The 14,483-nt window shown below is 36.9% G+C and overlaps 1 protein-coding gene across 2 annotated transcripts; it reads right to left on the minus strand.

Moving 5' to 3' along the window:
- Positions 1-1,075: 1,075 nt before the first annotated feature.
- Positions 1,076-11,831, minus strand: LOC122137908 (C-type lectin-like). 2 transcript variants are annotated; one of them, XM_042726965.1, is made up of 5 exons: positions 11,501-11,831; positions 9,520-9,567; positions 3,989-4,336; positions 3,262-3,347; positions 1,076-2,323 (listed from the first exon to the last, which is right to left on the minus strand). In XM_042726965.1, the coding sequence occupies exons 2-5, from the start codon at positions 9,551-9,553 to the stop codon at positions 2,183-2,185; spliced, it is 609 nt and encodes a 202-aa protein (XP_042582899.1). In that variant the 5' UTR covers positions 9,554-9,567; positions 11,501-11,831; the 3' UTR covers positions 1,076-2,182. The 2 variants fall into 2 exon arrangements, with proteins under 2 accessions (XP_042582899.1, XP_042582900.1); XM_042726966.1 differs by lacking the exon at positions 9,520-9,567 and having other exon boundaries at positions 1,077-2,323; positions 11,501-11,830.
- Positions 11,832-14,483: the final 2,652 nt, after the last annotated feature.

The following is a 14,483-nucleotide window of genomic DNA, read 5'->3' on the forward strand; positions in this document are numbered from 1 at the left end:
ACATGTTTGAATGTTTTAAAGGCAGAGGCTCCTGTAAACACCTTAAAATCTAAACCAAGAGTTGACCCATGGATTGATGACAACATACGCTCCCTGAGGCAGTCTTGCAGAAGAGCAGAGCATAGATGGAAGAAAGATAAGCTTCAGGTCTCCTCAGGTCGCTGATGGTGTGACGAATCATTCTCAAAGTCTTGGGGTTTTGATGCCAGAAGAGATTTTATTATCAGAGACAATAAAATAAATAAAATACATAAAAAATCTTACACACCTGCTGTATCAAAGACTCTGTGTGATGATTTTCTTTTCTTTCTTTTTTTTTTTTTAATAAGATCAGTGACATTAGATTGGGGATATCTTGTCCCTCTTTTGATCCTTTACAGCTTGTAAAGCAGAGTTTCAGCAATTTGAACATATTTCTCTCTCCCATCTTCAAGAAATAGTCGGTCAATTAAAACCCTCAGGCTCCTCTATAGATGCCATAACTCCATTTCTTTTAAAACATGTTTTCGATGCAGTGGGGCCTTATCTTTTAAACATAAATCGATGTCTGGAAAAATACAAGGTACCGGAAGCTTTAAAACTTGCTATAGTTCACCCTTTGTTAAAGAAACCAAACTTAGACTTAAATGTTTTGGCTAATTTTATACCTGTTTCTAACTTGCCTTTTATTTCAAAGATTCTAGAGAAGACAGGGGTTGCAGGGGTGCAACAACTGCAGAGTTTTCTGGATAAAAAATAAGGTATTTGAGCTTTTTCAGTCAGGTTATAAAAAAATATAATTTAACAGAGACTGCACGCCTGAAGGTTCCAAATGATGTGTTAATAGCTGCCGATTCTGGGGATTGTACCGTACTTGTGCTGCTAGATCTGAGTGCGGCTTTTGATACAGTAGATCAGTGGTCTCCAACCCTGCTCCTGGAGAGCTACCGTCCTACAGATTTCAGCTCTAACCCCAATCAAACACACCTGCACCAGCTAATTAAGGTGTTCAGGGCTACTTGATAATAACAGACAGGTGTGTTGGAGCAGGGTTGGAACTGAAGTCTGCAGGACGGTAGCTCTCCAGGAGCAGGGTTGGAGATCCCGGCGGTAGATCATGCTATCCTTCTTGCTCGCTTGGAGCACTGTGTTGGTATCAAAGGAGCTGCCCTTGAATGGTTTAGATCTTATCTTTCAAATAGGTAGTTCAGTGTTAATATTGGGCAATATTCGTCGGAGGCTGCTGTTCTTTCCTGTGGTGTTCAACAGTGATCCATTTTAGCTCCCATTCTTCTCATGCTATATATGCAGACGACACTCAAGTATATTTACCCTTAAAAACCTAATACTGACGGGCTGGAAACACTGCCTATCTGATGTGAAAGCTTGGTTATCTTAACATTTCCTCAGTTTTAATGTGAATAAAACTGAAATCATAGTTTTTCATCTGACTCCCCTAGTCAAATAACCCTAGGTTATTCAACACTTCCTGCAAAGGCTTGGGTAAAGAACTTGGGTTCTGTGTTCGATGATGGTTTAAAATTTGTGATTTTATTCTGAAAATTTAAAATTGAAAAAAATGTTTAGTGCACACTCTTAAATGTAAAGTCTTTACAGATTCAGAAGATTATCTGTATAAGCAAAAATGACAGACTATTTTAAGAGCAAGTGAGCACACTGGAACCTCTATCTGTCCTGCAGTTAGCACTACTCAGGTTACACACTCAGCACAGACAGTGCACATTTTTCTAGGTTAACATTAGATTGAGTGGCAATGTAAAGTTGCTGCTACTAACATATTTCAGATATAAGATGAACTTTAATCTAAGTTTAAATAAAGCAGGTACAATTGTTAGGATGATGAGTCTAAATATAAAATATTAATGGGTATTTTCGACTCAGATTATTCAGACTGCTCGAGCTTTTCATGTGATACTTGTTACTTTTCTCAGCACTGGTCAGTTTTGTTAATTTCTAATGTACTAGTGTCTCAAATGCCACTCAGTGGAAGATGTTTATTGTTAATATTATAGAATATTATTGTACAGTTTTTCAGTATGTGTCACATTTATGTTAAGGTGTAAAGAGTTAATTGTAGCAGTATTGAACATTAAATACCACTCTTTCTGCATTTGCCGTCAAAAGGTAAAACGAGTAAATAATGTGTCAGACATACATGTTCAGTTAGTCAGGTGGTTAAAGTTCATTTACGCAGTTTTGAATCACAAGTCTGTTTTGGCGCATCCCTCTTGTAATTCTTTTGGAAGACATTCCCATTGGATTGGGTTATCCATGACAGTTTAGCATATTGTGCCAAACCCTTCTCCTTCATTATCTGCTCCATCTGAAAAACAGAAAGATATATATTTATTATTATTATTGAAATTGTCAATTTAAACTGTCAGTTTGAATCTAGATTAAAGACCCATCTCTTTAACCTGGTTTACACATACACACTAACACATTTCTAATACTCAAATCCATTAAAGGATTTTTAGGCGGCATTAATTAACACTTCACATAACACCCGATGTACTTGCTACATCGTTAGAAGAATGGTATCTATGCTAATATTAGTCTGTTTCTCTCTTATTCGGAGGTCACCGTAGCCACCAGATCCAGTCTGTACGTATCCAGACCAGATGGTGGATCAGCACCTAGAAAGGACCTCTGCAGCCCTGAAAGACAGCGGGGACCAGGACAACTAGAGGCCCAGAGAATGATCCCCTGTAAAGACCTTGTCTCAGACGACCACCGGGACAAGACCACAGGAAACAGATGATTCTTCTGCACAATCTGACTTTGCTGGAATTGAACTGCTACTTTTGTCTGGTCAGAGGAGAACTGGATCCCCGACTGAGCCTGGTTTCTCCCAAGTTTTTTCTCCATTCTGTCACCGATGGAGTTCTGGTTCCCTGTCGTTGTCGCATCTGGCTTGCTTAATTGGGGACACTTAATTTCCAGCGATATCGTTGACTTGATTGCACAGATACTATTTAAACTGAACTGAGCTGGATGATGATATCACTGAATGCAATGATGAACTGCCTTTTTGCATTATTGACACACTATTTTCCTATTTAATGCTGTTCAGTTGCTTTGATACAATATGTATTGTTAAAAGCGCTATATAAATGAAGGTGACTTGACTTGACTTGAAATTACTGTTGTCTTTTTCCATTGGGATTGCAATGGTATGGAGTTGAGTCACTATTGGTTCGTTTTCTTCTAAATCAGAACGTTCAAGGTGTGTTTCTCTATCATGATGTGTGTTAGACTCACCTTCCCTAAAATCCCATTCATCACCGCAGGATCCTTCAAATTTTGACTTGATTTCACCTCCACTCTCATGATTTGTCTCTTCCTGTCTGTTGGGAACACAGTGATGAAGTATTTAGACATTTACGGCCATTTTAAAGACACAGTTTTCTAATAAAAATGAAAAAAAAATGTTTGATGCATTTTGGTCGTTCATCTACACGACAGCATCATTTTAGAGGCTTGTAAACCTAAACTTTTGAAAACGTGTTTCAAAGCGCAAGTTTTTGAAAACTATACCGGTATTGTGTCAGTGAGATCACATGTATGAGTATTCCTTGTTGTGACAGTATATCTGCAGGCACGTAGTGTTTATTTACACAGTTGCATCGCCAACTTCTGGCACTGGCATGCATTATACAGCATTTTTAGTCATTTTAGTCATCTGTATGTTATTTTATTAAATTTTTTCAGCACAATTGTTGCTGTGTAAATGTACCCTCAGAATCATAAAGACTCGATCAATACTTCAGCAGTAGAGGAAAACAACATCAATGAAATTAGTCCATTAATAAAAATGTCTGTAAAATATAACTCTATATGATTTACATAAACCTGTCTGAGATTTTGGTTAATCAAATCGGAATGGAAATTAAATCACATACTAAATAAAATGTTAATATTTAAAAATGAATTATTTAAAATATAGTAATAACTATATTAAACTATATTCTATTAAATAGAAACTCACCAATTGAACAAGCAAATGGAACAGGACCTACACAGTCGCGATCATACCACTTTCCACCGTAAATATTAACACACAACTGATTGTTCGGTTGTCCAGATTCCCAGGCTTTGAATGAGGAGCTGCTCTGATCTGACCATACAAAGGCTCCATCACCTGTTGTCCGATAGAGTCCAATCCAAACATTTCCCATTCCTGCAGTTTTCAGCAGCTCATTGTGATCTGCCTGGTCATCAACGGTGGCGAGATCAGAGTAATGCTGTTTGCAGTACTTCTGTGCAGTCGTCCAGTTCACGGATGAGGGCACATAGACAAACTCATGACGCAGTGAGAACGTCATGTTCATTAGAGCTGATAAAGGAAGAGAATACAGAACAAAAATATTGGAGTAGGCTTACACATGTAGATGTTGTGTATGGTTTAACATTGCATTATATGTATTGATCAGTTTGAAGCGTCTGTCATAGGAAATCAACACGTGCATCTTCTCATATAATAAGAAAATGCAGTCTCGTGAATAAATATGAGTGTATATAAGTGCTTTATTCATTTGGAATGTCACAAAACTTTCAAATATTTGTGAAACAGAGAGACATTAGTTCATCTTTATATACCACTTTCTTTAAATGATATACCACTCCTCTCAGTCTGTGGCCTAATGGTTAGAGAGCTGGGCTTGTAACCAGAAGGTCACAGGTTTGAGTCTCGGTGCTGGCAGGAGTTGTAGGTGGGAGGGAGTTAATGAACAGCGCTGTCTTCCACCCTCAATACTCATGGCTGAAGTGACCTTGAGCCAGACACTGAAACCCCAGTTGCTCCCTGGGCGCTGGATATAGCTGCTCACTCCTCTGGGTGTGTGTGCACTTGGATGGGTTAAATGCAGAGCACCAATTCTGAGTATGGGTTACCATACTTGGCAAATGTCACGACTTTCACTTTCATATATATATTAATAATTAAACACTGCATCATCAGAGGTGGGGTGGATTACATTTTCATCAACTTACAGGCTATAAAGTTTATATGTGCACTCAGTTTTTCTTGTTTAATACATTTGGCCCAAAACTCATGATATAAAAGATGAACTGTGATGCACAAGATATTTAAAGTACAAAACTATATTGGCTACAACTAGACGGCAAATGCTGACTCTTCTCCACTCTTCAAACACACACAAAAACTTAACCTTTATAGATATAGTGTTTCTTGCGTAAAGAATGTGCTGTACTTATTCAAACATCGGTTCTTTATTTACCCTTGCATTGTGAAGAAGCATAGAACTATCTACAGACTGTGTGCGGTGCTTCATTCTCTATGGAGGTGTGGTGGAGTTAGGAGGTTTGACTGACAGTTTGAGGATCAAATGGCATTGCAAGGTTTAGTCAAAAGCTCTTTTCATTGGTTAAATATTTGTAAAACCCATAAACAGACGTCAAAGATGACCAATAAAAAAGATTTTAAATCATTACAATATTAAGTAAAGATATTGTTTCATGAAGATATTTTGTAAATTTCCTACAGTAAGTATATCAAAAAATTATTTTTTTTTTATTAGTATTATTTATTAATAATTATTTTTTAAAACTTAAAAGGCAATTTTCTCAGTATTTAGATTTTTTTGCACCTTCAGATTCCAGATTTTCAAATAGTTGTTTCAAATAGTCAAGTATCTTGACCCAATATTGTCTGATCTTAATAAACCATACATCAATGGAAAGCTTATTTATTCAGCTTTAATATGATACATAAATCTAAATTTAGAAAAATTGACACTTAAGACTGGTTTTGTGGTCAAGGGTCGCATATTGTTATATTAATGACAGTTATCAAATGACTAATTCATGATATTTGCTCAGGTGGGTGCTGTGGTTTTATCTATTTGATTAATGCAAAGCATATTTTCGTTAACACTTGTGAACATTACACATAGTGTGCATCTGATCAGAGTTAAGCCGGTCGGTGTTGTAGCCGAGGCTCACATAGTCATGGGTCACTAGTGTTAAATCAGTCAGAGTGGTAGCCTAGGCACACATAGCCTACAGGCCAATAGTGTTAAGCTGGTTGGCCCGGTAGCCCAGGCACACATAGTTAGTAATACATGCAGTTCACAGGGTTCTTCGGAGAAGCATCACTAAATATGTTTTGGAGATAGATCTGCTTTGTGGGGGGCGTCTTGTTCTATACATGTCTGTTAATCTTCATGTGTGTGGACACATGTATGTGCACTGATGCAGCGGTTATATCCTTATGCTCAAGCAACATGCACATATTGGCTTGTATTGTTAATTTCGGTGTCTCCTGCTTTGTGGGGGGTTATTCATATAAGTTATATGTGCAGCAGTATGTCTAACATACTCACAGAATCTTGTTTGCCAAGACCAAATACATTAACATTGTCATGTACATTACCATGCCAATCCGTCCAAGAGTTGTCATGACAGAACAGTGGGTCTATTGTAATGTTTAAAGCTACGAGAATACTTTTTGTGCACAAAAAATATTTTATTTAACAATTTCTTCTCTTCCGTGTGAGTTTATGATGTTCATTCATCACTGTACCATGACAAATGCATGTGCATTCCTCTGCTTGTAAACAAGGCACAGCCCATGCATGTTCTACATCTGAATGCTGGCCCCTGCAACAGCAGCATCACACGCATGTATCGTGGTACCCTCATGATTGGCGTCAGAGACTGACACGAGAAGAAATTGTTGAATAAAGTTATGTTCATTTTCTTTGTGCACAAAAAGTATTTTTGTAACTTCATAACATTACAGTGGAACCACTGATGTCACGTGGACTATTTTAACAGTGTCCTTACTAACCTCTCGGTTGTGTTGCTGTATATGGAGGGTCAGAAAGCTTTTGGTTTTCATAAAAAATAATTTGTGTTCCAAAGATGAACAAAGGTTACAGGTTGGGAAGAAATGAGTAATGAATTACAGAATTTAGATTTTTGTGTGAACTATCCCTTTAAGGTAAAAAACATATTTTAGGAGGTGGCTCATTCTCAAAGTATACTTCGGCTGTCCATGTTTGTTCACTGTTTTTGAGATAGAACAAGTCTACTAGGTGGTACTCTGCAAGTATCAAACTCACCCATCTGCACTCTTCCATGGTTGAGTATACTTTAAAAGTTGTGTGGACACGGCTGTGCCACAGAAAAAAATCTAACTGCTCTCTTCCTACCTACATATTTAAATTACACCTGTTTACCTGTAATTTTAACCCAGATAATACATGCAATACAAACATCCAGCAGAACTGCTTTAATTTGACTGCTTTAATATTTCACTTTACTCAACTTTAACCTCTACAGTATAAGATTAAGATTTTTTTGCTTTAAAAAAAATCAAACATTATTTACCTCCAGCAGTGGAAAGACTGAAGGCTGATAACGTCTGAATCAGCATCTTTGTTTTTCTCACTTTATACATGTATTGCACTGGTATTTAATCTCTTATGCAAAACTTCTTGTCTAACTCAAATGCAAAATACTTGAGCACAGAGACACTCATTTACAATTTGACTTTGAAACATCACAAGGCTTTTCATTTAAATGGCTTTGGAAAGCATTAAAACATGCATTTTCTTTAAACACCTCAAATGGACTATACTTTACATGTACATGTACGTATACTTGGGCCTTAACACGAAAACATGCACATCAGCCATTGAAGTTGCTAAATGTGAGACCATATTTGCATATGTGATGTAATGGTATGTTACTGTATACATATACAAACATCAGACATGCTTATTCCTGAAGGATATCATAATTAGCTGTTTAGTCCAGCGTTCAGTCTTAATTTACATGGTTACATCAATTAATTTACTTTAGCATAGTAGATATCAATAAAGCAATGATGTAAAAAACAAACAAACAAACAAACAAACAAAAAACACTAAAAGTATTAATATGTTGGTAAATCTAGAGGTTAATCTGCTTAAAAGGTTAATCACGTGGAAGTCGTGGCCTAATGGTTAGTGAGTCTCTCTCTAACCATTAGGCCACGTCTTCCCCGTAGGGGTGGGGGGAGTGAATGTGCAGTGCTCTCTTCACCTTCAGTACCACGACTGAGGTGCCCTTGAGCAAGGCACCGAACCCCCAACTGCTCCCCAGGCGCCGCAGCATAAATAGCTGCCCACTGCTCTGGGTGTGTGTTCACTGTGTGTGTGTGTTCACTGCTGTGTGTGTGTGTGCACTTTGGATGGGTTAAAAGCAGAGCACGAATTCTGAGTATGGATCACCATACCTGGCTGAATGTCATGTCAATTTCACTATATAAAAAAACAGTCAAACATGGCCAGAATCTGGGTCCATTGAGAGACACATTCCAATTTGTTGTCTTAACATTGCACAACTATGTGCAAAAATGTCTACACATACAAAAGAAACTTGTTTAAAATTGCTATGTTAACACAGACAAACAGTGCATGTTGACAAGGACAAATTTCACATGTTCAAGGCCGACAGGCTCAGCGCGGCTGTTAGACCTGTAGAACTTTTTCAGTTGTATCTTTGTTCTTTTGTATTTATTTGTGCTTTGCTCAAAATTTGTTAATTTGTCCTTATTTTATTACTCTCAGTAACTTGTAGTTATTTAACTTTGTGTGTGTGTGTGTGTAATGAGGTCAGTGAAAATTTTGTTAGGGCAAATAAAGTAGAAAAACGCCTTAGCGCTGAATCCTGTGTATATATAGAGAGTACATTTTAAAACATGCCCCTTTTTGTTAGAAAATAAAGTTACAAAATCAGGGGGCAATAAAATAATGTTAAAACTCTGGTGCACCAGGAACGTGTGCTAGAATTTGCTCCAACATCACGTAACCCCATATTACAAGTGGTTTGGTGAATGGAGGGTAGTTCAAGTAGATTTGTATGTTAACATTATTTCACTTAATGAAATATACGGTTATCAAGGTTAAGTCGTGAAATATACAGGTCAATATGCCACCATAATACCTGAAACACTGTCACTATATTTTAAACAGTGAATTTCTGCCTTCTTGAGTTTAAATACAATTACATTAAAAATATATATTGACTTAAAAGATATTAAGTCTAGTTTTCTGCAGCAACAACAAAAAGCTGTCAATGGGGTAAGAAAAAAATCGTGCTTTTCCTTGAATTAATTCCCTTGAATTTCCCTTAAATTAAGATTATTTGTCTACTCCCCGTTTGGCATATAAATATAAATATAAATATGAATATAAATATAAATATAAATATAAATATAAATGTGTGTGTTTTACCTATTTTATTTTTCTTCCAGAAAACAAGACTTAATATATTTTTACCTCTAAATTAAATGTATCTAGATCCAATTATGTTTCTTTTTACTAGAAAACAAAGATTAAAAAAATCAAAATTTTTATTTATTTATCAATTTTTTAATTATTATTATTATTATTATTTATTTTATTTTTTTTACTTGGGGTTTGTGTTGAATGTGATGAGATTAAATGACCAAAAATGATGTACAATCATTGTAAATGTAGAATAAAACATTTACAAAAACATTGAACTTACCTGATGAAAGCAGCAAGAGTATATCAGTCCTCATAATAAATGATTCACCTGTGAGAAAAAAACAATAAAATATATTTTCAATTGATATAACTACTCACAGATTAATCAAACACCTGGGAAAAATCAAACTGCTCTCTTCCTACTTACATATTTAGTCTGTAATTTTAACACAGCAAGTTTGTTCGCACCCAGAAAATACATGCAATACAATCATCCAGCAGAACTGCTTCTATTTGATTTTTACAAGTTCCCAGTTATAATTTGGTATATATAATTTTATTTTCCATTAGATATTGAAACTGAAATATTTAACTTTACTCAACTTTAACCTCTACAGTAAGAGATTAAGATTGTTTTGCTTTAAAAAATTATAAATAAACATTATTTACCTGCAGCAGTGGAAAGACTGAAGGTTGATAACGTCTGAATCAGCATCTTTGTTTTTTCTCACTTTATACATGTATTCCAGTATTATTTAATTTCTTATGCAAAACTTCTTGTTTGACTCAAATGCAAAATACTTGAACACAGATACTCTCATTTACATTTAGACTTTGAAACCTCACACGACTCTTCATTTACTTTTAGGTAAGGTTTAAATGATGCAACATGATATCTATAAGCAAAACATCAATAAGAACGAAAACAAAAATCAAAACAATCAAAGAGCTATTTTGCAAATTTAATAATTGAATTAACCATAACTTGGCAAATTTAACTTAAAGGGATAGTCCAACCCAAAATGAAATTTTTGTCATTGATCACTTACCCCCATGTCGTTCCAAACCCGTATAAGCTTCGTTTGTCTTTGGAACACAATTTAAGATATTTTGGATGAAAACAGGGAGGCTTGAGACTGTCCCATAGACTGCCAAGTACAGTAAATAGCAGTGTCAAGGTCCATAAAAGGTATGAAAGTTGTCATCAGAATACTCCATCTGCCATCAGACGTGCAATCTGAGTTATATGAAGTGACGGGAACACTTTTTGTAAGCAAAGAAAACAAAAATAATGACTTTATTCAACAATTGCTTTGTCAACGTTCTCCTCTGTGTCTCCATATCACCGTATACTGTGTATGCTCTTTTGTGTCATCCGCACCACAAGGATGCACTGTTTTATTTCAAACCAAAGCTAAATACATGTAGAAACAGCGCATCCTTGTGGCGCAGATGACACAAGAGCATACACAGCATACGGTGATAACGAGAGACACAAAGAGACCATTGACAAAGGAATTATTGAATAAAGTCGTTATTTTTGTTTTCTTCGCTTGTTATGGGAAGTCAAGTCAAGTCACCTTTATTTATATAGCGCTTTAAACAAAAAAGATTGCGTCAAAGCAACTGAACAACATTAATTAGGAAAACAGTGTGTCATTAATGCAAAATGACAGTTAAAGGCAGTTCATCATTGAATTCAGTGATGTCATCATCTCAGTTCAGTTTAATTGCCGCTCCATTTGAAAGCAGGTGATGGCAATTTAGCGCTAATCATGGAACCAGATTTACTGACTAGATGTGCATGATCATATCGTTAGATATATCACCCAGCCCTGAAAAACTTTTTTATCTAGTTTGTTACTGTGCTGCATGTGTTTTTATACAAAAATCTAATCTAAATACGTGGTCTCCTGTGTTTGGTAAATTTGGTGTGTCACCTATGTCGTCTTGCTGACTGATATAAAGTTGTGAAGTAATATATTGTAACACCCCCTTTTTTTTTTTTTTTTTTTTTTTTTTTTAGGTGTTACCCTGAGGAGGTGAACAATAAAACCACTTCAGTCTAACAAATATTCCTTTTCCCCCTTTTTATTCCATAAGTGCATAATATAAATAATTCCTCCAACAATAAACAATATACTGAAACAAACAGTTTTATCTCTGTGTAAATGTGACAAAATAATAAATTAAACTTAACGTCAATGACCAGTCTTTCGATGAGCTGAGATATGATGGTGATGAGATGAGTTTATATCCACCTGGTTGTTTGAGAGCGATGCAATGATATAAATCCAAATATCCAGAAAGAAGATGAGGTGAAGTTAGTCAATTGCGTTTGTTGCCACGCTACAACGTGGTAACACCCAGATCCATACTTCTCGTTTCTCAGTGATGTGTAGTGGATCATACAAACCACATTCATTTAATGAACATAGTGCAATAGCACTGGTCCAATAATGATAATGACTTATAATGAAAAGTCCTTTTATCTGAGCTTAAACTCTACGAGTTCTCAAAACTGGACTTCCAACCTAGCAGGTAGCATAAAAGTTACCCATGAGGTTTCCCTCTACCAAACTGAACTGATTTGTTCATGGGTTTTTAGGCTTATATCTGATAGCCACCATGCACTAGTGCCCTCAAGCGGCTCCTAGTGGTATTACATTTGACCCAGAAACCTATTTTTAAGCTATAGCCAGAGGAAATACAATAATAAAACACAGGTAACATTTAATACTGTTACATACCCTTCCCTGTGACCTTAAATTTTCCCATGGAAATTTTTTTAATTCTGGGTATGGTAAGTATCTATCCGAGTCGGATCAGACAACATAACCACCTTGTAATTAACAGGTCCTAGGTTTTTTCCACTCTTGCTGGGCCCTTCCATTCTGGAGAAATTTTTGCCATAAAGGCATCATCTGCTCGAGAGAGGGGATGAGTTTTTACCCATACTAAACCTCCCTCATCGGAATTCTGAGTCCTTCTTCTGAAGTTATAATACCTTCCTTAGATATTAAGTAAGGTCTAGTTTGAGCCTTCTCCACATTCTCCCTTACTGACTCATACAAACTTTTTTGTCGTTCAAGGGTACTATACAACATTTGATCAGGGTTTGGAGGAATCTGTAAAGCTCTCTGCAGAGGACCTTTCAGCTGTCTACCTAAAGCGATCTCAGCAGGAGAATAATCTGTCTCATGCAGTATTTAGAGCAAATCTGAACTCATAAATCCAATGATCCCAGGTACAGTGATTTTGCTCAACATAGGTGGCAATCATCATTTTTAGATTCCGGTTGACTCTTTCTGTGAGGTTGGACTGAGGATGGTATGCTGTTGTGAATTTTTGGGTTACATGCCATTGCTTACATACTTGGTCAAGAATGTTGGAAGTGAATTGCGTACCTCTGTCAGACACAATAAAAGCTAGTGAAAATTTCCTCTCTTAAGACTCGCACAATGGTAGCAGACTTGGCAGCCCTCATGGGAAATACTTCTACCCATTTTGAGAAGTAGTACACTATAACCAGCAGATATTTGTTCTGCTGTGTGGTTCGGGGAAATGGTCCCATGATGTCCATTCCCAGCATATAACCGGGCTCGACTAGGGGTACACTTTGTAGGGTCCCAGCTGGTTTTAAGTTAGTCGGCTTATGTTGTTGACATTTCTGACAATTCCTGCAGTGTTGCCATACATCTGTGCGATTTGAGGGCCAATAGGCGAACTCTAAAAGTCTCATCAGTGTCTTAAATTTACCCAAGTGTGCACTCAGGGGATTGTCATATGCATAAGTTAAAATTGCTTCCTTCAACTTTGCAGGAGGGACAACTTTGTAGTCTGGTACACTCCTAAATAAAACTGGGTTCTTGAGAACATAATGCATTCTCTTCAAGTCAGTGGATTTCTGGTTCTCTGCTTTAACCATCAATTCTTGGCACTCTGGGTCTAGTTTCTGTTCTGATGCAAGTTGTGACAAATCCACTGGCAGATCACACGTGACAGGATTGAAACCACCCTTAGCTGGTTTATGTAACACCACAGCTGGTTACTCAACTGCATACCTTCTGGACAATACGTCAGGCACTACATTACATTGTCCTCTTCTGTACCGTACAGCTCCTAGACCCACATCGCTTGCGTCAGTCTGTACTTTAAAAGAGGATTCAAAGTTAGGAGTGTTTAAGACAGGTGCCTTAGTAAGTTCATCCTTAATCAGCTCAAATTGGCACTCTTCAGTCCAATTCCACTTGGCATCTTTTTTCTTGAGTGCATGCACTGGTGCTGTTTTACTACAAAAATCAAGGATAAAACGATGGTACCAAGCTGCAAGACCCAGGAATTGCTGCACCTCCTTTACGTTCTTAGGAGTAGGAAACGTCTTGATCGCATCCACTTTGTCTGCATTCATCTTAACTCTGTCTGCCTTGATAGTGTGTCCTAGGTAGTCAAGTGAAGAACAGATGAACTTACATTTTGCAAGGTTAAGTGTGAGACCGGCGTTGTGTAAACTCTGGAACACTTACTTGAGATGGTGCATGTGAGACTGGATGTCTGGGGAGTATATAATGATGTCGTCAATATAGACCATGCAACATTTGTTCTTATGCTCCCTTAAGATCTGTTCCATAAGCTGTTGGAATGATGCTGCAGCATTTTTCAGACCGAAAGGAAGACATAGAAATTCATATAGGCCTAAAGCTGTGATGAAAGCAGTCTTTTGAACACTTGCAGGATCCATTTCGACTTGCCAGTAACCACTCTTTAAATCCAACGTGGTAAACACTTTGGCTCCTTGGAGAGAATCCAGCATGTCTGTGATCTGAGGCATCGGGTATGCGTCAAGGTGTGTCTTTGCATTCAGACCTCGGTAATCAATGCATAACCTCAATCCCTTATCTTTTTTGTCTACGACTACCACTGGTGAGGCCCAAGGAGACGTAGAAGGTTTGATGATTTTTAATTAAAGTAACTCCTTAATTTGCTCTTCAATAAAATCATTTTTGACTTTCGAAACTCTGTAAGGTCTCTTTCTTATAGGAAGGTCATCAGTAGTTTTAATCTCATGCTTGATCAGGCTTGTACGGCCAAGATTTGTGGTACATACTGAAGGCCAATCAAACAAGAGAGCTTTCAATTGACTCTTTACCTTGACTGCAGCATGAGAGTTTTCTACGCATTGGTCGATTAACTTTGACTTCTCATTGCACATCAACTCAACTTCTCCTTGGGCAGCATAAAATC

This window comes from Cyprinus carpio, chromosome B7, assembly GCF_018340385.1.
Source record: "Cyprinus carpio isolate SPL01 chromosome B7, ASM1834038v1, whole genome shotgun sequence".
In the NCBI taxonomy this organism is placed as follows: domain Eukaryota; kingdom Metazoa; phylum Chordata; class Actinopteri; order Cypriniformes; family Cyprinidae; genus Cyprinus; species Cyprinus carpio.